Source organism: Dipodomys spectabilis, unplaced genomic scaffold (genome assembly GCF_019054845.1).
Source record: "Dipodomys spectabilis isolate Male_0828 unplaced genomic scaffold, ASM1905484v1 ptg000628l, whole genome shotgun sequence".
Lineage (NCBI taxonomy): Eukaryota > Metazoa > Chordata > Mammalia > Rodentia > Heteromyidae > Dipodomys > Dipodomys spectabilis.
In genome coordinates this window covers 1,021,136-1,045,120 of record NW_024871305.1, presented here as the reverse complement: position 1 = coordinate 1,045,120, position 23,985 = coordinate 1,021,136, and the positions used below count along the sequence as shown (strand labels likewise).

The 23,985-nt window shown below is 54.7% G+C and overlaps 1 protein-coding gene across 1 annotated transcript; it reads left to right on the top strand.

Moving 5' to 3' along the window:
• The first annotated feature begins 4,579 nt into the window (after positions 1 to 4,579).
• Positions 4,580 to 22,425, top strand: Mlycd (malonyl-CoA decarboxylase). Its single transcript, XM_042671450.1, has 5 exons — positions 4,580 to 5,155; positions 11,309 to 11,421; positions 15,641 to 15,797; positions 19,194 to 19,343; positions 21,323 to 22,425. The coding sequence occupies exons 1-5, from the start codon at positions 4,607 to 4,609 to the stop codon at positions 21,854 to 21,856; spliced, it is 1,503 nt and encodes a 500-aa protein (XP_042527384.1). The 5' UTR covers positions 4,580 to 4,606; the 3' UTR covers positions 21,857 to 22,425.
• The last annotated feature ends 1,560 nt before the right edge of the window (positions 22,426 to 23,985 follow it).

The window sequence follows — 23,985 nt, the reverse complement described above, 5'->3', positions numbered from 1 at the left end:
GCACAATTTTGTATCCATTTCTTCATGCATGTACCCATTTTTCAATGCATCACAATTTTTTCATCCATTTGTCTATTGAGAATAATGAAATGGGTTGTTTCCAAATGTGGACTCTTGCGAATGATGCTGCAAGTCTGTCCTTCCATTTTCTTGTGTAACTTCAGAGCATCTTACCTTACACTCCGTCTCAGAGGAAAAGTGTTCCATTTTTCTCATTGTTTATTGGGTTATGAGCTTTCCGTCTATGGCCCTTACTGATAAATTCTTTCCGCAACTATTTTCATGAGTGGTTTTATCTTTCGTGGACAGTGAATTTTATCAAATGCCTTATCTCAAACCCATGAGAGAACCAGGGACTTCAGATGAGGCTGTCATTCTGAGCTTTCTTTTTGTTAATGTTCTGTATTCAATTGATTTGTGCGTTTTGAGTCATTCTTACATCTCAGGGATAAAGACGTGGTCATGGTGTTTAGTCCCTTTAATGTACTATTCGGTCAGCTTTAATGCATTGGATTGAGAGTGAGTACATCTCTGCTTGTGTGAAATACTGGCCTCTAAATAGTTTTCTTTCCTTGTGGTAGCCTCTGGCTTTGTTATCAGGGTCCATGAGATTGGAAGTATTCCCACTTTTTCTAGGTTGGTTTTTGGGAGGCAGACATGGAGGGGATGCTTAGGAAGAATCAATATTAATTCTTCTTTGCACATCTGGTAACATTCACCCATGAAACCATATGGCCCATTGCAAAACAATGATGTACTTTTCAAGGGCACATAGGAAAAAAAATTAAACACCTTAGAAGAGTCATGGAGGGAGCGGAGCGATATGAGAGCGAAGAATGACCTATGTGGAGAAAAGGGGATATTGTTGTAAATGACAAACTTGGGTGTCTTGGTGGTAATAGTGTGTTAAGAACAAAGAGGTGGTCGGGCACCAGTGGCTCACGCCTGTCATCCTAGCTACTCAGGAGGCTGAGATCTGAGGATCACAGTTCAAAGCCAGCTGGGCAGGCTTCGCCCACTTCTCAGAACACAAACACAAGTACAGCAAAGTGACTGGCAACGTGCTTCTCCTTGGACGCCTGGACGGGGCTGGAGAACCCTCTCAGGGTGGACCACTTGCCCCGGGAAAACTCCATCGTCACACCCTCATGACAAACGCCTTCCTTTCATACAGCAATTGCGCCCTCTGCTGGAATTTGTGGTTTCTACTACTTTTTTTTTTTTTTTTTAAATTAAGAACGTGGGACTCCTAAATTCTCCAGTGTGTAAGGCGTTTCCAGAAGTGAGGGTGTTTGTGCTCTACGGCCCCCCTCCTGAAATTCAGAATGATTTAGAAAGGGCCCAGATTGGCATTTAAAGCCAAGCTGGGGCCAGGCACTGGTAGTTCATGCCTGTAATCACAGCTATTCAGGATGATGAGATCCAAGGATTAAAATTTGAAACCAGCCTGGGCAAGAAAATTCATGAGACTCTTATCGCCAATTAATTAGCAAAAAAAAAAAAAAAAAAAAAGCCAGAAGTGGAACTGTGGCTCAAGTGGTAGTATGCCCAGGCCCTGGATTCATTTCCCTGAGGTCCCAATCTGATATCAACAGAGCATAGGCCACTTCAGTTTTAGAGCCAGTTGGAACCAAATCTGCCTTAGTTACCAGAAAAGAAAGCCAGGTCATGGTTTACTGCTTTGTGGAGTTATGAAAGTGAACTGAGTTTATCTGAAGCATGGGAATAATGCCTAATCACCATTACAAGCAACACCAGGTTAATGATTATCTGCTGCGAGTACAGGCCAGTTCCATCATGAACCATCGATTTCCCTCTGGCATTTCTTCTGGAAGCAAATAAAGCTAACCTTGGAAGCTGCAGTTATCACAACTGGTTCCTCTGATTGCTGTCACAGGAGACCTCCAGTTTAGTGGGTTAAATTAGCATGCATTTATGGTCCTTCCATTCTGGAGGCCGCAAGTCTGACCACCACCTCTGGGGCTGAAACTGGGTCATTGATAAGCTCCTCCCCTAGTCTAAGGGAGAACCAGGCCTGTTGCCTGTCTCCGCCTGCAGAGGGCACCCACCAGCCACGTCTGCAGCCCCTCCTGGGTTCGGCTAACCTCTTCCAAGTCCAGGACCGTCTCCCCTATCCCAGGTCCCAGATGCAACCTTGGTTGGAGCTTTCTTTATGTAATTTAGGTAATTTAAGTAAAGAATATGTTCAGATGTACTTCTTACAGTATGGGAGAGAGACATAAACCAGCAATAATAATAATAATGAATAGAAATAAATATCCCCAAATGGGCAAATGACTAACATTATGATACACAACTGAATTGACTGTAACATAGCTATTTAAGAGGGTAATTAGAACCCAGCATGATGGCTCATAGCTGTAATCCCAGCAACCACAGAGGCGGGTATTATGTTTCAAGGGCAGTTAGGCAAAATGTTAAGACCTACCTCAACCATGGTGCTCAGCTCATTTTGCTTTAGTTACTTTTCAGGTATGGTTCAAGTGACAAGAGTACCTGCACTGCACAAGGTTCTGAGTTCAAGCCTCAGCATCCCAAAATGTATATATGGGGTACGAGTGGTGTATTATGAAGGTGGCTCAGCAACCTGGGAAAGGCGGGTGACATGACAGGAGAAGCAAAGGAGAGCAACTCTGAGAAATCTGTTGGCCTATAGGCAAACCCTGGAAAGCTAGGCAGAAATAAAGCTGGGAGGGGCTGAGGTACTAGCATTCATTTGTGTCTTTTTTCTAAGACTTTTCAAAACAGACATCTTTCAAGACAATTGTCCAGGCCACAGGCCACAGGTCTGAACCTTGGGTCCTAAGCTAGAAGGCTGAATCTTGAGCAGCTGCCTGGGCACTGTGACCTGTGACCCCGGACACCTGACCCAGGTGGATCCACCAATCAGGAGCTCTGCGCTGAGTCTTTGAAACCACTACTGGGGTGGAATTTTTCTTTATGTCATAATTATTCTAATGTAAAATGCCTCCTTTTAAAATATGAGGGTAGAACCCATCCAGTGGTTCAGTGTCACATAATCTCCACCCCCAATAACCCAAAGCCATCAGCAGGCACACCCGGACCCCACCCAGCCCCTAGCAACTCATAATTGACTTCCTATCTCTGTGAACTTATTTATTCCATAGTTTACTCATTCTGTAAGTTCACAGAAGTGGAATTTTACAGCCTGTGGCTTCTTGTGGCTGGCTTCACCTGTCATATCATATTTTCAAGATTAATCTGTGCCATAACAAATACAGATGCTTCACCAGTGTTTATGGCCAAATAATATTCCACTTTAAGGACAGAGCACATGGGATTCATCTGTGCAGAGATACAGTATTATGAGGTCACTGCAACACATGTGCACAAGGTTTTGTGTGAGCATACGTTCACAATCCTCTCAAGTAAATGACTGAGCCAGACGGAAGGTCTGCCCTTAGCCCTCTGAGGTACCGAGTTATTTCCAGGGTGGCTACCTCAGTTGCTATTCCCACCATCAGTGTGCAGGGGTCCCGACGCCCCCACCAACACTCATTCTCCTGTAGTTATTATTATGGCTATTCAGAGCAGATGTGAAGTGTGGCAGTAATGTGGCTTTGACTTGCATGTGTTTATTGGTCATGTATGTGTCGAGAAATGTGTGTGTAAATTCTCCATCCATTTTTTATTGTCTTTTTGTGTGTGACTTGGAGGAACTTTTTGTATAGTGCAGACACTGGAGAAGCGACTTGTGAATGCCTTCTATTCTTTGGGTTATCTTTTTTTTTTTTCCTTTTTACCCCCCATCAATATGAGGGCTTGAACTCAAGGCCCTGCTGCTTTCGCCTGGCTTTTCTGCTCAAGGCTGAGGTTGCACATTTGAGCCACGCCTCCACTTTCTACTGTCCGTTTTTGGTCGAATCTCCGCTCTGACTTCCACAGTGGTGGGTGGCACTGGTGTACATTCCCACCAGCGCGGGGTGAGGGGCCTTTTCCTGGCATCCTGACTGGTCGGATGGAAGCTGCTCCCCATGGGGGCAGGCCCCTTCATTTTCCACTTGATGGCCAGGCTGGGCCGGGCCTGGCCGTTAGGCCATCTGCTAGTGACGGCGGGTCAGGAAAGGAGGTGCGGGCGGGAACTCGGGCCCTGGGGAGGGGTGGGTGTCCTGCACCCGGGGCCCAGGGCAGCGCCAAACCAACCTGCCAGGCCTGAGCGCTGAGCGTGCGCACCGGGCGGTCTCTGGGGTCTCGCTTGCAGAGCCAAGCAATCTGCACAGAGAGCGGCTCCTGCTACCCCGGGAGGCGGGGGAAGCCCTGGATCTGGAGAGGCGCAGGTGCAGGGGAGAAAGGAAGAGGCCCGGAGCGCAGGGGTCAGGACGAGCGCCAGGCGAGGACGGGCCCGGCCCGGCAGCTCCGCCCGGGGACCTTTGGCTGCACTTGGCCGCAGGCCGACCCGCTGGGCCCGCCCCGCCTAGCGGACCCTCCCTCTGATTGGCCGCTGCCATGCCCGTCCTCCAGGCTCGGCCAATAGCGCCGGCGCGCGCCGGAAGCTGGAACCGGAAGTGCGATGCCGGGCAACGGGGCCGCCGGGCTGGCCCCTCCGCAGCTCAAGCCCGGTGCCATGCGAGGCCTCGGGCCAGGCCTGGCGGCGCGGCGCCTCCTCCCGCTGCGCTTCCCCCCGAGGCCGCCGCGGCCCCCGGGGCCCCGGCTGTACAGCGGGCCTCCGGCGGCGGCGGCGGCCGGCGCCTCGGAGCGGGCCATGGAGGAGCTGCTGCGCCGCGCCGTGCCGCCGACGCCGACCTACGAGCTGCGCGAGAAGACGCCGGCGCCCGCCGAGGCGCAGTGCGCCGACTTCGTGAGCTTCTACGGCGGCCTGGCCGAGCTGGGCCCGCGGGCCGAGCTGCTCGCCCGCCTGGCGCAGGGCTTCGGCGTGGACCACGGCCAGGTGGCCGAGCAGAGCGCCGGGCTGCTCCAGCTGCGCCAGCAGCCGCGCGAGGCGGCCGCGCTGCTGCAGGCCGAGGACCGGCTGCGCCACGCGCTCGTGCCGCGCTACCGCGGCCTCTTCCGCCTCATCGGCCGGCTGGACGGCGGCGCGCGCTTCCTGGTGCGGCTGCGCGCGGACCTGCTGGAGGCGCAGGCGCTCAAGCTGGTGGAGGGGCCGCACGTCCGGGTAAGGCCCCGCCCGGGCCGCCCCGACCCCGGCGCCCGGGCCGCCCCGGCCCCGCGCCCCGCGCCCGCCTCCCCTCCCGCATTCCCGCTCCCTCCCGTGCGTGCCCTACTAAGTGGTAGTAGTAGCCCCTGGTCCACGCCTGGTCCCTGACTCCTGCAGGCCTGTGATGCCTGTCGCGATCATTATTGTTATTATTGTTTTCCCCAAGGCTGTACTCAGATACGGAATGGAGCGGCAGGCAGCTCTGCCCACGCGCAGGCTGTCAGCAGAATTTAACTGGGCAGCAGCTGTGCGTGAGACATGGTCTTTTAAAATCCGAGAGATGCACCAAAAGGGCGGGATCGCAGGCCGCCACCGTCCGGAATACCACGCTTCCCCTCCCCTCTCCTGCGGTTGAACTAACCCGCCCGGCCTGACAGTGATGAGTCAAAGTTCACCCTGGCCTGTGTGAAGGTGCCGGGGTTTGAACGCTGGCCTCCCACTCTCTCTTAGCTTTTCTGCTCAAGGCTAGAACTCCACCGCAGGAGTCACAGATCCAAGGCTTGCTTTTTGCTGATTACTTGGAGGTCAGTGTCTCAACGACTTTCCTGCCCGTCTCAGCCTACTGAGTAGCTAGAATTACAGGCATGAGCCATTGGCACCTGGATTAAGGTCACTTCCTGAGGTAGTTAGGTGCCTGGCCCAGTGGGTTCATGTTAGATGCAGACAGACTTTGAGAGTTAAGATAGTATAGCCTGAAAATTGGCTGGTGCTGTTAGTAATTATTTTGGAGCAGCAGGATCCTGTCCTTTTTGTGAGTAGAAAGTGATGTAAACGTTGCAAACCTTGCAACATTAAAAACTTGGATAATGTGCTTTAAGAAAAGGAGCAGTTGAGTGGCTGGGAAGGCAGCTTAGTGGTAGAATGCTTGCCTCGCATGCATGAGGCCCTGGGATCGATTCCTCAGCACCAAATTAGCAGAAAAGGCCAGAATTGGCGCTGTGGCTCAAGTGGTAGAGTGCTAGCCCTGAGGTGAAGAGCTGAGGGACAGCACTGAGGCCCAGAGCTCAGTCGCCACGACTGACAAAAGGAAAGAAAAGGAGCCGTTGAAAGATTATTTGCTAAGTCAATTCAGAACTCTTTTAAGTGGCATAACAGGTTTTACTTTCACGTGAATCCTGAAGTTGTGTGACTTGCCCCAGACCTCAGAGCACATGCCATAGGTATGAGATTCCTTGCATGGATTATCTGTTGTGCTGTGAGCTAACAGTGTCTATCGAGCTTTCTTGACCCTTAGCCTTAGATGCCCAGACTTTGAGTGTGGTTAGGGTTAGGGTTCACCTCAGTGACAACAATGCCTCAGACTTGATTGGTTAGCTGGTTCCCCTATAAAGCTGCTACGTAGGGCCACCATCCTTTGAGAACAACTTATACTGTGCATCACCCAGTCAAACAGCCAGTCACAGAAGCTCAGTCTGCGGGGCTCAGCTTTGCTTGGTTCCTCACACTGCACGCTGCTGCTAGTTAACCGGTGAGAGCAGCCCTGCCATAAATTCTCTGTATAGCAAAATGATGAACAAGTCATTGAGAGACTCGTGGGTGCCCAGGGGTGAGAGAAACAGTTCCTTGACACCCCAAGTTCAGATTGCCTTAGACTGCCCCAGGGTCCCAGGCCTTGGAAAAAAGCAAAGAAGGGCCAGTAGACTTCCCTGGACCCAGAGGTTCATGCTAGCTCATCTGGACCTCAGTGGTTCCTTACCTCCCCTTCTGAACTCTTCAGTTCTGTAAGGTGTTTCAAAATGCTTCTCCCAGGAGAGATGCTCATGGTTGCCACACAATCTACAGTGTAAGGACATCATGGCCGTGACCTTCGGGGAGAAGCTGGTTTCTGGAAATCCAGAGAAGCCAAGTGCTGAGTCCTTAAGACTTTTTGTTTTAACCTTGCTCCCTCCATGTTTAGGCTTGCACACAGGCCAGAAGCCAGGAGAAGCCGAGGAATTGGTCAACAGAGTGAGTAAGGACAGCCTGGCCTTTACCCCTCCACAAAGACTGAGAAACGAGTTGCTCGGTCATTGCCTCTTCCGTTCCCGCACCTGGGGTCCTAGCCTGATCTCCAGGGCCTCTGCTGTAGAGGACAGTGCTGTTCATTGCTTTCTCCCTTGCTTTGTAATAGTTACATAACATTATACCATTGCTGTCATTTCCAAGCAGCGTTGGCTGTTGTCTTACGCCTATAACCCTAGGTACCCAGGAGACTGAGATTCAGAGGCTGCTCTCAAGGTCCTGAGTTCAGACCTCAGTAGCAATCCCACCCAAAAAAAGTCTCTGTTACTTATATCATTCTTAGGATGGAGTTTTTTTCATAGATTTTGTCAGCTGGGCTCTGAGGTTGCCATCTATTGCCAGAATTACACAGTGTGAACAGTGTGTACTGTGTTTTTTAGAGCAGCTTCAGGGTCACTCAAAAAATGAGCAGATGGTGCAGATTCTCCAAATCTGTGCTGCACTCCACACACAGCCTTCCTGCTAGAGCGGCAAGATCCCACAGTGTGGCATAGGCCGCCTTCCTAGCAGACACCAGCAGTTTTGGCGTACAATCTATTTTTATTATTTCTTTTAGGCTTTTGGCGTTTTGCGTCCGTGTTCAAGAGGCCCCTCAGAACATCATCTGTGAACTCAGCCTTAGGAAGCACTAGTTTGACATACAGGCTTAAAAGCAGGACCTCCAGTCCCAGGGGTTCCCCCACATGCTGAGCACCCTCCCCAGGGAGCAGTCCTCTAGCTCCTGATGGTGGCACCCCGCCCCACTCTCCAGCCTGCTACCGCCTAGCCCTGGTTGACCTTTGGACTGGTTAGGTTCCGGCTCCCCTGGCTAGGTGCTGGGCCTGTCCCTACGGTGGCTTCAGGGTGCTGCGGGCCTGCCACCACCCTTGGTGACGGATTCCCGGGTGGGGCATTTGCTCCAGAGTGAGTGCCAGATGTTTGACCAAGACAAGGCTGACTGCGGCCCTCCCCCAGCCAAGTGGGGGAGCAGGTCTGCTTCCAGTCCATTCTTGTCCCTTCTTGCCACTGGCACTTAGCTCCCCTGCATCCTTCAGTGTTTATTGAGGTGAGCAGCAAGGTGCAGTTGGTGGTGAGAGCGAGGTCAGCCTGATCTCCAAGGACTGCCCAGGGTCTTTTTTGGTGTTTTTGGTACTGGGGATGGAACCCAGGACGTCGTACCTGCCAGGCAAGTGCTTTGCCCCTGAGCTGCATCCCCGCCCTTGGGGTCTTACTGGAGCTTTGCACATGGTGAACTGCAGCGGGCCTGGGTCCTGACCCCTCGCCAACAGCTGTGATGATTGGAAATTACGAGTGGGAGACGGCTTCTCCTTGTGAGCGCAGCGGGACCAAGGGCAGCAGGCTAGGCTGGGGTTTATTTCCTCAGATGTCCGAAACCAGACAAAGCTTTTCTTTCCTTCGGAGGTTTTCGTTCCCTTTCGCTGTAAAGTTCAGTATTGGACCAGATACAGCTAGGCAGCCTCTCTGGGTGGCCCTGGGCCTGTACAGTCAAGGTCCCTAGGCAGGCCAGCAAATTCTGTGCTTTGCCACACTAAACAGAGTCTTAGGTTCACATAGGAGAGTATACCGTGGTGTTTGTGCACCGTTTATACACATGGAGGTGGTAGCATGAAATTGTTCCCCGGATCCCAGTCCCTGCGGCATTTCCCTTACTACCAGCTTCCACTCCCTCCCCAGCCCAGGACTTGTGAGCAAACAGTAACCTCACATACCCAAAGCACAGCTCCAGAGCCAGGAACTTCAGGAAAGGAAAAGTGGGCTGGTCTTCTAACAGTGTCCTGTGGGTGAAGGAGGGGGGAATGGAGGCTGGAACGAACAGCACAGAGCAAACAGAGTAAGGCTGCCTTCACCAGCAGACGCCCCAGCCCTTGTACTTTTCAGCCTGTTCTGTGCTCACTGATTGCTGAGTTCATGAGGGCTGAACAGAGAATGTGTCCTCCCCGCTCTGCATCAAGCGGAGGAGATTCCCTTCTTGCCTGTCCTTAGTGACCATTGGCAGTTCGTTCAGCCTGAACAGCTGTGGTGGGTGTTGGAGCTAGCAGTGACTTCTCACCCTTAACCTAGATTGCTGGCTCTCCTGTCCAGCATCACATGTCACTGCTGTCAGCAGCCCCAGAATAGATAGAGATGTTAGTGGAGAAGCTTCGTCAGGCAGACCTTGTCCTTGCTCGTTAGTACCCAGCCAGTATTTCCCATGTTTTCCTACTGTGGATGTAATAAACGCACACCTCACGCTGCAGCCAGCCACTGTGCCTAAGCACTCAGTTCAGAAGGGCCTCACCTGGGAATTGGGGGTGGGGGACGTACTCTGTTTATATTTTTCAGGGGGAGGGCCCGTGGTGGTGAGCACATTGTGAGGGTTAACCATTCTAGTCAAGTGCAAAGTGGGCAGGTGTGAAACGAGCCTTCTGTATCACCCAGCAGTGGTATCTACTCAGCCTGCTACTCCCCAGTGACCAGTCTCTCCACACCTTGTATCTCTTCTACTGAGTGTCACATATGAGTGAACACAGTTGTAGAGATGAGTTGGAAATGGACTTTGCCCATTTACTTACTAATAAATTAGTAAAGGAGGGTTTGTTACAGAATCTGGAGTTAAACAACTGTCCAGCTGTGCTATGTCATCTAAGACAGCCCCCAGATTCCTGCCTGCCGCCCTCCCCACCTGAGACCCACCAGGGGCTAATGATGCGTGCAGCAGCCCTGGCCCTGGCTCCTGCCAGTTAGGCTGGGTTTGTACTTGACGCCCCCTCTGTGCTTCACTGCAGAAAGGTGGAGGCGACAGCCTTCTGAGAAGTGAGCCACTGACCCTCACTGCAACTTGTAGTCAGGTGCCGAGGCCCCTCCTGACAGCAACTAAATGTGAAATGGTCATGCTCAGTTTTTACAGTGATTATAAAGCTGCGCTTTACAGCTGATAACCTTTTGTGTTCTTAGGAACCTCGTACAAAGGCTAATAATATCTCTTCCTATGTAGTTTTCTGTAAGTAACAGAGATGCAAATAACAGTGCTTTGACAGAGAAGTCTCACAGCTCAGCATCGGGGGACAGCCCAGTACCAATTGTGCTCTCTATTGTCCTCAGTGGACCCAGATTTGGGTCTCGTTGCTCTTCCTGGAAAAGCTATCTTACCTCATCTTACAGTGTATTAGGCTCAGGCAACTCGGTTCAAAATGAATATTCCTCTTGAGGTGTCTGTAGGCCAAATCTAGTTTGGTCCCTGGCCACCGGGTGTGGAGGGGCCACCCTGGCCTTGAGCCCCAGGGGCTTGGATGCAGACGTTTACTAATGTGTAAGCCTGAGATGGCTGCTTGGTACAGCCCGCCAGGGAAAAACCTGAGAACGGAGCAGGCAAAGGGTTCTCCATAGTGGCTGCTGAGCATCTGTGCCTGCTGGCTCCTTCACCACAGCCGGCACATGGCTGCCCCAGGCCAGCACAGTCCTCCCTGTGAACAGCTGTGTGCCTGGCTGAACAGCAAGACTAGGGAGCTGGAAGCGCCCTTGTACCCCTAGGCCACAGTGGAGGCGGCCCTGCGCAGCGCCCTGTTCTGCCACACAGCTCAGTTGGCTCTGTCTCATGTGTCTTGCTCTGTTCTTGCGTGGAAGGTTTCAGGGCAAATGGGTCTTTAGTAGAACCGATAGCAGAATCAGGAAAAGTTCCCCAGATCTGCTGCACTGGTGTTTTCTGGCCTACTAAAGCAGATTAGAGTGCCGTACTTGAGCTGTGCCCCAGCAGCAGTTGTGAAGGTCAGCAACTAGAACTGGAGCAAACACTTCTGTTGACAAATGTAGAAATAAGGGTTTATTTACTACACCAAGAGCATTCCAGAGAGAATGCAGGGGTGTGGGGCCCTGCACAGTCCGTTAGTTTTACCCTAAGATGTAGCTGTCATTGTCACATGAAGCTGATGTATTTAGTAATTTTTTCAACAGGTGGGTGCTTAGTTCAGTCTACAGGTATCTGTGGACTGAAGCAGTAAAGTCCAAGTAGAGAGAGAGCTGAGTTTCAGCCAGATGTGGCTTGAGGTAAATTTGCCATGGAGGCCTCACAACAAGCTGCCGCAGCCTTTCGGTCTTGAGTCTTCTGATCTTCTGTGCCCTTGCTCTCTGCAGGAGATGAGTGGGGTGCTGAAAGCCATGCTGTCAGAGTGGTTTTCTTCAGGCTTCCTGAACCTCGAAAGGGTCACCTGGCATTCACCCTGCGAAGTGCTTCAGAAGATCAGCGAGTAAGTGTGCAGATTGCCCTGTCCCTGGGACCGGAAGCCAGTGTCCATTCAGATGGCATCTCGTTTCAAGTCACAGCCTGGGTCTCCCTAGGATGTCATGACAGGGGCATGGCCCAGAGGACACTCAGTCTCACATCCTCCCACGTAAACCAGATCAGCCCCCTTGTGGCTTCCCAAGGCTCACTGCAACAGAGTGTCACCAGACCAAGCTTCTGTGTTAGTAATCAAAACATATATCTTACCACTTGTGAAATGATCTCTGCACTACTGTGGGCACAGTTAGGACACAGTCTACCACAGGCATGCACATCCTGACCACAGTCACGTCCTGTGGAACCACATGACAGTGCCTGCTGGCCTCCCCCACACTGGGGAAGCAGAACACTAGTCCAGTGGGGCTGAGCAGTGGCCGGTGGGGCTGAGCAGTGATGGGTGGGGCTGAGCAGTGATGGGTGGGGCTAAGCAGTGGAGGTGGGGCTGAGCAGTGGAGGTGGGGCTGAGCAGTGCAGGGTGAGGCTGAGCAGTGGAGGTGAGGCTGAGCAGTAGAGGTGAGGCTGAGCAGTGGAGGTGGGGCTGAGCAGTGATGGGTGAGGCTGAGCAGTGATGGGTGGGGCTGAGCAGTGGAGGTGAGGCTGAGCAGTGATGGGTGGGGCTGAGCAGTGATGGGTGGGGCTGAGCAGTGGAGGTGGGGCTGAGCATTGGAGGTGAGGCTGAGCAGTGGGAGTGGGGCTGAGCAGTGGAGGTGGGGCTGAGCAGTGGAGGTGGGGCTGAGCAGTGGAGGTGGGGCTGAGCAGTGGAGGTGGGGCTGAGCAGTGGAGGTGGGGATGAGCAGTGGAGGGTGAGGCTGAGCAGTGATGGGTGGGGCTGAGCAGTGGAGGTGAGGCTGAGCAGTGGAGGGTGAGGCTGAGCAGTGATGGGTGGGGCTGAGCAGTGGAGGTGGGGCTGAGCAGTGCAGGGTGAGGCTGAGCAGTGGAGGTGGGGCTGAGCAGTGGAGGTGGGGCTGAGCAGTGGAGGTGAGGCTGAGCAGTGGAGGGTGGGGCTGAGCAGTGGGGTTGGGGCTGAGCAGTGGAGGTGAGGCTGAGCAGTGGAGGGTGGGGCTGAGCAGTGGAGGTGGGGCTGAGCAGTGGAGGTGAGGCTGAGCAGTGGAGGTGAGGCTGAGCAGTGATGGGTGAGGCTGAGCAGTGGAGGTGAGGCTGAGCAGTGGAGGTGGGGGTGAGCAGTGGAGGGTGGGGCTGAGCAGTGGAGGTGGGGCTGAGCAGTGATGGGTGAGTCTGAGCAGTGGAGGTGGGGCTGAGCAGTGGAGGTGGGGCTGAGCAGTGGGGTTGGGGCTGAGCAGTGGAGGTGGGGCTGAGCAGTGGAGGTGGGGCTGAGCAGTGGAGGTGAGGCTGAGCAGTGGAGGGTGGGGCTGAGCAGTGGGGTTGGGGCTGAGCAGTGGAGGTGAGGCTGAGCAGTGGAGGTGGGGCTGAGCAGTGGAGGTGGGGCTGAGCAGTGGAGGGTGAGGCTGAGCAGTGGAGGTGGGGCTGAGCAGTGGAGGTGGGGCTGAGCAGTGGAGGTGAGGCTCTGCAGTGGAGGGTGGGGCTGAGCAGTGGAGGTGGGGCTGAGCAGTGGAGGTGGGGCTGAGCAGTGGAGGTGGGGCTGAGCAGTGGAGGTGAGGCTCTGCAGTGGAGGGTGGGGCTGAGCAGTGGAGGTGGGGCTGAGCAGTGGAGGTGGGGCTGAGCAGTGATGGGTGGGGCTGAGCAGTGATGGGTGAGGCTGAGCAGTGGAGGTGAGGCTGAGCAGTGATGGGTGGGGCTGAGCAGTGGGAGTGGGGCTGAGCAGTGGAGGTGGGGCTGAGCAGTGGAGGTGGGGCTGAGCAGTGGAGGTGAGGCTGAGCAGTGGAGGTGGGGCTGAGCAGTGATAGGTGGGGCTGAGCAGTGGAGGTGAGGCTGAGCAGTGGAGGTGAGGCTGAGCAGTGATGGGTGAGTCTGAGCAGTGGAGGTTGGGGCTGAGCAGTGGAGGTGGGGCTGAGCAGTGGAGGTTGGGGCTGAGCAGTGGAGGTGGGGCTGAGCAGTGGAGGTGGGGCTGAGCAGTGGAGGTGGGGCTGAGCAGTGATGGTTGGGGCTGAGCAGTGGAGGTGGGGCTGAGCAGTGGAGGTGGGGCTGAGCAGTGGAGGTGGGGCTGAGCAGTGGAGGTTGGGGCTGAGCAGTGGAGGTGGGGCTGAGCAGTGGAGGTGGGGCTGAGCAGTGGAGGTGAGGCTGAGCAGTGGAGGTGGGGCTGAGCAGTGATAGGTGGGGCTGAGCAGTGGAGGTGAGGCTGAGCAGTGGAGGTGAGGCTGAGCAGTGATGGGTGAGTCTGAGCAGTGGAGGTTGGGGCTGAGCAGTGGAGGTGGGGCTGAGCAGTGGAGGTGAGGCTGAGCAGTGGAGGTGAGGCTGAGCAGTGGAGGTGAGGCTGAGCAGTGATGGGTGAGTCTGAGCAGTGGAGGTTGGGGCTGAGCAGTGGAGGTGGGGCTGAGCAGTGGAGGTGGGGCTGAGCAGTGGAGGTTGGGGCTGAGCAGTGGAGGTGGGGCTGAGCAGTGGAGGGTGAGGCTGAGCAGTGGAGGTGGGGCTGAGCAGTGGAGGTGAGGCTGAGCAGTGGAGGTGGGGCTGAGCAGTGGAGGGTGGGGCTGAGCAGTGGAGGTGGGGCTGAGCAGTGGAGGTGGGGCTGAGCAGTGGTGGTGAGGCTGAGCAGTGGAGGTGGGGCTGAGCAGTGGAGGTGAGGCTGAGCAGTGGAGGGTGGGGCTGAGCAGTGGGAGTGGGGCTGAGCAGTGATGGGTGGGGCTGAGCAGTGATGGGTGGGGCTCAGCAGTGGAGGTGAGGCTGAGCAGTGGAGGTGGGGCTGAGCAGTGATGGTTGGGGCTGAGCAGTGGAGGTGGGGCTGAGCAGTGGAGGTGGGGCTGAGCAGTGGAGGTGGGGCTGAGCAGTGGAGGTGGGGCTGAGCAGTGGGGGTGGGGCTGAGCAGTGATGGGTGGGGCTGAGCAGTGATGGGTGGGGCTGAGCAGTGGAGGTGAGGCTGAGCAGTGATGGGTGGGGCTGAGCAGTGGAGGTGGGGCTGAGCAGTGATGGGTGGGGCTGAGCAGTGGAGGTGGGGCTGAGCAGTGGAGGTGAGGCTGAGCAGTGGGGGTGAGGCTGAGCAGTGATGGGTGGGGCTGAGCAGTGGGGTTGGGGCTGAGCAGTGATGGGTGAGGCTGAGCAGTGGAGGTGAGGCTGAGCAGTGATGGGTGGGGCTGAGCAGTGATGGGTGGGGCTGAGCAGTGATGGGTGGGGCTGAGCAGTGATGGGTGAGGCTGAGCAGTGGAGGTGAGGCTGAGCAGTGATGGGTGGGGCTGAGCAGTGGAGGTGAGGCTGAGCAGTGGAGGTGGGGCTGAGCAGTGGAGGTGGGGCTGAGCAGTGATGGGTGAGTCTGAGCAGTGGGGTTGGGGCTGAGCAGTGGGGGTGGGGCTGAGCAGTGGAGGTGAGGCTGAGCAGTGATGGGTGGGGCTGAGCAGTGGAGGTGAGGCTGAGCAGTGGAGGTGGGGCTGAGCAGTGGAGGTGGGGCTGAGCAGTGATGGGTGAGTCTGAGCAGTGGGGTTGGGGCTGAGCAGTGGGGGTGGGGCTGAGCAGTGGAGGTGAGTAGGGCAAGGCGGCCTAAGGAACCATGTTGAATGTCACAGCATGAACAGCGCATTCCCACCACGGGCGTCCACAGTCAAGCTGGGTGTCCAGCAACAGCATCGAGTAGCTTTGTGTGTTGAAACAAGTGTTGGGAGTAAGAATGCCAATTTCTTTGTAAAACGTCCGTAACTATAGCTTTTCTCATCAATGCTGTTTCGCTCAAAAGTCGTTTTTAGCCAGGTGCCAGTGGCTCACACCTATAATCCTTCTTCTTAAGAGGCTAAGATCTGAGGATCATGATTCAAAGCACTTTCCTGGGCAAGAAAGTCTGTGAGACTCTTACATCAAATAAACTACACAAAAAGCCAGAAGTAGAGCTCGGGCTGAAGTGGTAGAATGCTCTCCTTGAGCCAAAGCAGTTCAGGGACTGTGCCCAGGCCCCGCATTCAACATTAAAAAAAAAAAAGTATTTTCTTTGACTTTTCCTGGTGAGTCAGTGAAAGCTGTATTGAAAGGTGTACTGGCTGTAACGGGTACCACGCATAGGGAGGAGCAATTGTTACTTCACTTGTAATACCTGTTTGTCTCTATCCCAATGCTTTCCTCCTCAGGGCCGAGGCCGTGCATCCAGTGAAAAACTGGTTGGATATGAAGCGCCGTGTGGGGCCCTATAGGAGGTGTTACTTCTCTTCTCACTGCTCCACCCCTGGCGACCCCCTGATTGTTTTGTATGTGGCACTGACCAGTGACATCACCAACAACATCCAGGTACCTACAGCTAGCCACTTCAGGCAGGATAGGCATCCTATTATATGCATGCGTGTGCCTCGGTTTTCTATTCTTAAAATAAATTTCTTGGGGCTGCAAAGGTGGCTCAGTGGTAGAGCGCTTGCCTTGCATGCCCAAGGTCCTGGGTTCGATTCCTCAGCACCACATAAGCAAAAAGAAAAAAGCCGGAAATGGCGCTGTGGCTCAAGAGGTAGAGCACTAGCCTTGAGCTGAAGAGCTGAGGGACAGCGCCCAGGCCCAGAGTTCAGGCCCCACGATAGGACCCAAAAAATAAAAATAAATTTCTTTGAGCAGAGCCCCAAGGGCTCATGCCTGTCCTGTAATCCTACCTACTCAGGAGGCTGAGAGCTGAGGATTATCTGGTCAAGAAAGACCATGAGACTCATCTCCTGTTAACTAACATAAAGCAAAAAGTGCAACTGTGGCGCAAGGGTAGAATGCTAGCCTTGAACAGAAAAAGCTCAGGGATAGCACTCAGGCTCTGAGTTCAAGCCCCAGGACTAGCACAAAAATAAGTGAATAGCCGGGCACTGGTGGCTCATGCCTGTAATCCTAGCTACTCAGGAGGCTGAGATCTGAGGATCATGGTTCAAAGCCAGCCTGGGCAGGAAAGTCTTATCTCCAATAAACCACTAGAAAACCGGAAGTGGCGCTGTGGCTCAGGCGGTAGAGTGCTTGCCTTGAGCTGAAGAGCGCAGGAACAGTGCCCAGGCCCAGAGTTCAGGCCCCACAACCGACCAAAAAAAAAAGTTAATAAATAATTCCTTTGAATTTTAGTGGACTTTGTGATTGGGTAAATAAAATCAGCAAACATGTAGCATGCCCAGATACAGACAGGCAAGCAGGAGAGCATTCACTGTCTCTGTAAACTGAGTTGAGACAGGTTGAGGTTTGTCCCAGGACATTACTGTGAGGCAGGAAACGGTTGTTGTAGAAGAAGGGATGGCAGGATGGATGCAAGGTTTAGCTGTCCAGCATTAGTTGTCCAGTGTGATTGAGAAATTTAGGAAGTGGAGCTGTGGCTCAGAAGTGGTAGAATACTAGTCTTGAGTGAAAAAGCCAAGGGAGTGCAAAGCCCTAAGTTCGAGGCCCAAGACTCTCTCACACACACATACGCACACACAAATTCAAAGGTAGACTTAGAACCACGTTTCTGCTGTGGGCCAGGTGTTGCTGGTCAGGTGGAGGTTGTGACGCGGGCTGGCTGGTCCCTTGCTGTGGTGAATTGGTCTAGAGCCACTTGGCAGGAAGATCTGATACGTGGTACAGCCAGCTGGTGATCTAGAGTCTGGAAACAGGAGCACAGCAGGGTGCTGACGTTGTTGTTTACTATCTTTTATTAGCATACAGGGGGGTTTCATTCTGACATCTCCATCAATTTGGAGAGTGTATCCCCATTAGCCTCTCCTTTTAGTATAATGGCAAATGCTTTCCACCATGGGCTTTCTAAGCTTGACCCATCTCCACATCACGAGCTCCCCTTCCATCCACTTTGCTGAAGATGACAGGATTTCCTTTTTCTAGTTGGCTGAGTAATATGCGTGGCATGTATGTGCCGTGTCTTCTTTCATTCTCCCATGGCTGGTCCCTTAGCTGATTCTGCTGTTTGGCTATGGTGAATGAAGCTGTACAAGCATGGGCATGCCAGTGTCTTTCTTGTGTATTGATTTATAGTGCTTCACATGCCCAGAGTAGCATGTCAGGGTCATAAGGTCATCTTTGTAGTTAAGGAACCTCCATATTGATTTCCATAGTGGTTGACTCATTTACATTCCCAACAACACCATATGAGGCTTTATATCTATCAGCCGTTTATATTTCTTCTGAGGACTGTCTGCTCATTTGCCCGTTAATTGGGCTGTTTACTGTTGAATTTTTGTGTGTTCTAAATGTTAACTCATTGTCCATTGGCTAGCTGGTGAAGATGTCCTTTCATTCTGTAACTGTTTTGCTGTGCAGGAGCTTTTCCGGAGAGGAGGTTTTGGTGGAGGGAAGGCAAGCTAGGGAGGTGAGGCCTTGATCTGGCCCAAGGACACAGCGTCAGGTGTGTGGGGTCAGCAGAGGCCACTGGGAAGGTGAGTGGATGAGAAGGTTGCACACAAGGCAGGCCCTGGCCTGGGTTTCCTCAGGAATTGATGAGGGCAAGTGAGCAGGTATTGTTAGCACCGGGAGGAAACTTGCTGGTTTCTCTGTGTGGAGGAGTTGTTAGGCCACGGGCGTCATGGGACTGGAAATTCCTCTCTGAGGGCTTTGGCAGCGGGTGTCAGTACAGAATGCACACCTAGGCCTAGAGGAGTCACCCCTGAGGGCCTGCGCTGGGGGAGTCTGAGAGTCCAGGTGGGCACTGGTGCTGGGCCGTCTGCAGCTACCCGTCGTAGAGCATGCTAGAAAACGTCTAATTGCACACGCACTGGGCTGCTGCTGTGTATTTAAGGATTGGGGTGAGTTTACACTTACTGTTGAGCAGCAGCTCTATGTCCGCAGTCCACACCTGTATAGCATCAAAACAGCAGCTTAGGTGTTCTGGCCTCAATTTAGACATATGAGAGCCGAGGCCTAGTGGAGCATCAGTCCTGTGCCAATGTGGTAGAACAAGTAAGGATTCGAACACAGCCCACATCCTGACCAGCCCCACCCGGATCAGAGGTAGCTGCAGGCAGTGAGGTCTGATCTTCACGTGCAGGCCGACACATCTGCTTCCACATGCCTCTGTGCCACCCTTGTCAAGTGGCCGCCAGAGCATGAGGGCTGAAAGACCTGCAGCCCGTGGGGGGGCTCCCTGAGTGGCTCTCCAGCCTGAGTCATTTCTTAGATGGCTTGAAGTCTGTGTCCCTGTGATGATGTGTTTTCACTTAGGAAAAACAGATTATTGGCATGAAATCAAAAGGCACTTAGAAAAGCCATACAAAGGTAGATTTTGAAAAAGAAAAATGACTGTATGGCCTGCTGAGAAGTCTGAGAAACAGTTCAGAGAGGAGTGAAAGTCACTAACGGGCAGAAAACCAGGCCTTTGAAGAAAAGGAAAAAAAAAAAAAATCTAAAGAAATTACGTGTCGCCAATTTGCCTTGACAAAGGCTCGGCACGGTGTGCCAGTGCTACAAGGACGGATGACACAAGCTACAGTTCGCAGGACGGCCTGAAAAAGACAAAAAGAGGCATTAGTTACTGCTCGAGCTTGCTCAGGGGTCTCAAAGCAGTGAAAAGTGACACTGCGCCAAGCCCGCCGCAGGGGACCTTGCAGAATCGCCACCTCCAAATGCAGAGCAGCATTTGCACGGGCCCCCACTTCCTTGAGCGCTGCCCTTGAACCTGGAGGGGTGGTGGTGAGGGGTGAGGGCCACAGGCCGCCAGGTCACCATGTCTGTGGTTTCCAGGCCATCGTAAAGGACTGCCCTCTGTCGGAGACAGAGGAGAAGAACAAGATTGCTGCGGCCATCTTCTACTCCATCAGCCTGATCCAGCAGGGACTGCAGGGCGTGGAGCTGGGAACGTTCCTCATAAAGCAGGTGGTCAGGGAGCTGCAGGTAAGCAAGCCCCGCAGAGGCGCCTCCCGCAGAGGCTGCCAGGCCAGCAGCGAGCCTGCGGGCGTTGGTCTCCCGAAGGTGGGAGAGGCGGGAGGAGAGGACCCATCAGGAGTCCAGCTTCCTGTGGGCTGGAGCGTGGTGCATTCTGGCCACCGGCCAGGGCCGCCTCCTGTCACTCACAGCCGTCCCCGTCAGCATGGTCCAGTTCCTGGTTCCTCACTGAGCCTGACCTGTGCGGGCGCCCCACACACATCTGCAGCCCCTCTGGCCTCTCACCCCCGTCAGTGTGGGTGTGGCCTGGGTGCCAGGCTAACCCAGGGTTAGAAGGTAAACATGTTGGCTTATGTTGGTCTCTGCCTTTTCTTTGCCGCCTGTGTACCATGAGTGGTGAGCTCTGGGCCTCTGGGCCTAGCTTTTCCCAGTGCCTCCTGGGGGATGGGAGAGCCACAGTGAATAGAATCTCATCCTCCGGATCGCCGGTACCCAGCCTGGTTCAGTCCAGGGACCGGTGGCAGGCTGTTCCTTCCTAGGACCTCAGTCAGACAGCTTGTATTCTGTTGGGAATCGGCCTCTTTATTGGCACTGCGGTTTGTCCCCAGAGGTAGTAGCATGCCACATCTGATTAAATTCACATTTCCTTTTGTTGCTGCTGTTGTTTTTAGTTTGTTAGTACTGGAGTTTGACCTCAGGGACCTTACAGGAACTCTGCTTACAGGAACTCTGCCACACTCCAGGCTTCTTGGCTTTTGTTTTTCAAATAGAGCCACGCTTTTTCCCCTGGCCAGCTTAGCATGCGATGCCTAGTTACACATCTAGCCTAGCTGGAATGATAGATGTGTACTACCATACTGCTTTTATTGGTTGAGATGGAGTCTCTTGAGCGTTTGGCTTAGGCTGCTTTTGAACCACAATCCTCCTGATCTTTGCCTCTAAAATAACATAGATTTCAGGTACGTAGGACCTTTTTCTTTGCTGACAGTGTTAGACTTGCAAGGAAAGGGGAACATGTTAGGGTAGGAAAGGCAGGAGACTAAGCGTAGAGCCTGAGCTCTGGGCAGTCTGCGCACAGTCTATTTCTGAGGTAGAGTTGGCTCTTTGGCCCAGGAACCTCCTTGGTTTCCTCCGTTTCCTCGAGCCTCAGCTGTGAGCCAGAAAGCCCCAAGAACCTTGATGGGATATTCTACGCAAAACCTTGGGAGCCGCCCTAGATGCCCCGCGGGGGCGGGGCTCGTGAGGCCAGATCCCAGTGTAGTTTGATATTCCAATATTATTTGATCACTAACATGGTATTGTTGGATTTTAAGTGATGATCAGAAAATGTTCACAACATAAACTCATAGTGCAAGATATAAGCGTCTAAGCCATATAAAACTGCCTAAGAAGAGCAGAGGACAGAATGTCTCGTCAGCGTGCTGGCGAATGACAGTTTCCTTCTTTCACAGTGAGCTCGCATTTACAACCCAAAAATGCCAGATTTCGGGAAATAATCCTTGAGCTCTCTATAAAGCTTGCACAGTGATGATGAACGTGTGTGGTGACAAGTCCTTCCCACCCCCGCTCTGCCCCGTCCACCCCGCCGCACTGGTCGGCCCCATCAGCCTTGGCTCTGGCGAGGAGGGTGGGGGTGCCGAGGGGAGAGAGGGTCTAAGGTCAGAAACCACAGCTACCACACCTGCCACAGGCCCGCTCCCATGTGAGCCAGGCGCCCAGCCTCTGTTCTGCCAGTGTTCCTTCTGTGTGCGGATGGAGGTGCCACTTTAAAGGCCTCCCTAGGGACTCCAGAGCCCTCCAGGGCCCGCACAGACCAGATTCCGCCTAAGTGTGCCTTGAAAGAAGAAGAAAAACACAGTAGCCCACCCGATGCCACGGCAGCCACACCACACCAGAGGTGATGGCCGTAGACTGAGAGGGCTCCTGCCACGCGGTGCCGCCTCTGCTGAACTTCTTTTCCCACCTCCTTCCCTGCCCCTGCTGTACAGAAGGAGTTCCCTCACCTGGGGGCGTTCTCCAGCCTGTCGCCCATCCCTGGCTTCACCAAGTGGCTTCTGGGGCTCCTGAGCCCGCAAACAAAGGAGCACGGGAGGAACGAACTGTTCACAGACTCGGAGTCCAGGGACATCGCCGAAGCCACGGGCGGCCCCGCTCACGAGACCCTCAAAACCTACCTGAGCAGCAATGAGTGGGTGAAGTCGGAGAAGCTGGTTTGCGCGCTGCAGGCGCCCCTCATGAGGCTGTGTGCCTGGTACCTGTACGGTGAGAAGCACCGCGGCTACGCCCTGAACCCTGTGGCCAACTTCCACCTGCAGAACGGGGCCGTGCTGTGGCGCATCAACTGGATGGCGGACAGCAGTCCCAGGGGCCTTACCAGCTCCTGTGGCCTCATGGTCAACTACCGCTACTTCCTGGAGGAGACGAGCACCAACAGCGTGGCCTACCTGGGCTCCAAGACCATCAAAGCTTCCGAGCAGGTCCTGGGCCTGGTGGCCCAGTTCCAGAAGAACAGCAAGCTCTGAGCCTGCCCCCAAGGTGCCGCCCCCAGGACAGGGTTGTGTTGTGGGTGGGACCTACCCAGACCCACTTCTCACAGGCGCTGAGTGGAGGCGCAGCTGGGCTGTACCACCCTCCCTCGGCAAGGTGCTTGGCAAGGCTCTGCCGGCTGTCCCCGCCCTGGTGAAGATGCGCCCCCTGACGGGGATGGTGCCGTGCCCACGCCCCGGGGGCCCTGGGCCCTCCAGAGCCTCTGCTGCCGCCTTTGGTGCCAGGGCGTCTCAGAAGCAGGCTGCGGCCCGGGTGAGAGCAGATCTCCTGCGGGCGGACATCAGCCCGCCCTGGCTGTTCGGTCATTGTTCTCCACGCAGTACAAAAGGAAAGCTGCGTTGCCTTTTACCAGCTCACTTGCACGGCTCAGAACCGTGAAAAGTTCCAGACTGTACGTAAAGTGTAGTCAGTTAAATCAAACATGGAAGACGTGTCTGCGGGACGCCTCCGCTGGGTTTTAGGCTTTAAAATCACGGTGATTCAGGTTCATAGTGAACTAAATAGTAAAGAACAAGTTTGTTCAATAAAGTTTTCAGTGTGATTATTGGTTGTAAGTTTCGAGTTGTTGTAAGGCTGGAATCGGCTCTGAGATGTCTGCCGGGCCATTCCCCAGCCCTCCTGTGCTGATGGGGCCGGGGAATGTGCCCCGAGAAGAGATGCAGAGATGCCGGCACTGCTCTCGGGAAGAGAAGTGTGCACACGTGTGCTATCTGACCCCATCTGTGGTCACGTGTGGGTAGGTGTGTGTATTTGTTAGTGTGTGCACGGCACTGTGTCTGTATATAAGTGTGTGTGTGTCTGCTGGCAGATACATTGTCTGCATTTATCTTGGGCTGGTTCTGTGTGTGTGTGCGTGCGTGTCCTGCATCAGAGCACGTGCACACAGGCCCCTTGCCCTTCCTGCCCTCCATTCTCCCAGGCTCCTGTGGCCTGCTGGCTATGGTGACGCAGCCTGGGGGGTTGACCCAGGGGAAGTGGTTTGGGGCCTCTGCCCTGCTTCACGCTGCTCCTGTGCCTGGCGCTAAGGAAGTTTTGCAGGAATGGCAGCCCCATCGCCTTCCAGACCCCCTCCCCCCAAAATGCAAAGTTCATTCACCATCTTCCTTCTCTAGGCTTTTGGCATAGGTCTCAAAGACCAATGGCCCTCTGTGTGTCCCCCGCCCACCTCTAGAATGCCCTGGGTCCATGCTGAGTCCTGGGACTGCTCCGGGCAGCTTGAGCGCACCGGCTGCTTCCCATGGCCGGGACCTGGGTGCGGACGAGAAGGTCGAGGGCTGTGGCACTCAGGGACTTGGGGGCGCTGCAAGTCTCTCTGAGCAGCTCCTGAAAGGGGTCTACCCCGTGGGGCTGAGACCCTCAGTTGTACGGTGCCTGCGCGGTGCTCTGCTGATCCTGGCACTGCCGCAGCGACGTATGTGGAACATGCCCGGCGCACAGGGCTCTGCTCTTCAGGGCCTCTCAGACCCACAGCCACTCCCAAGACTGCCTAGCAGCAGGGCCCTGGGGCCTGGCCAGAGCCCCACCTGTCCCGACCCCCAGCCCCGCTTATCTGGGAGTCCGGCCGTGGTGTCTGGCAAGGGAGCACCGCTGTGAGCACCGGGAGGAGCCGGTCTGCACCGGTGGCAGGGCCCGTGCCATGCCTGCCCGGGCCAGGTCCACCCAAGCTGGGCTGTCTCTGCAGGGGTGGCCAGAGCAGCCTTTACGCCACGGGGGCCTGGTTTGCTCAGGCCTATGCAGCCCCCAGCCGCCCCTGACCCCAGCTCCATCCCTGCTTGGGATGAAATGGGAGTGAAAAGACCTTTTCCAGCCACCCACCCCCGCCTCTCAAAGCTGTGCCTTATCCCGCACCCCTGGACCTCCTGACTGCACACCGGTCTCGGCCCTGCATGTGCTTGGCTCCGGTCGCTGCCTGCATGGGCACGTCTCCGGCCCTGGCTGTCACTCCCGGCTCGGTCCCCTCTGTTGCCCCTAGGTGACGCTGCTGCATTTGCCCCTGACCTGCAGGCCAGCAGGGAAGCCCAGGCCTGAGGCCTGTGCTGGAAGGGGCGCGGGGGTGGGGGGGGAAGATGGCGGGGGGGGGGGAGAAGAGCCAGCTGGTGCAGGA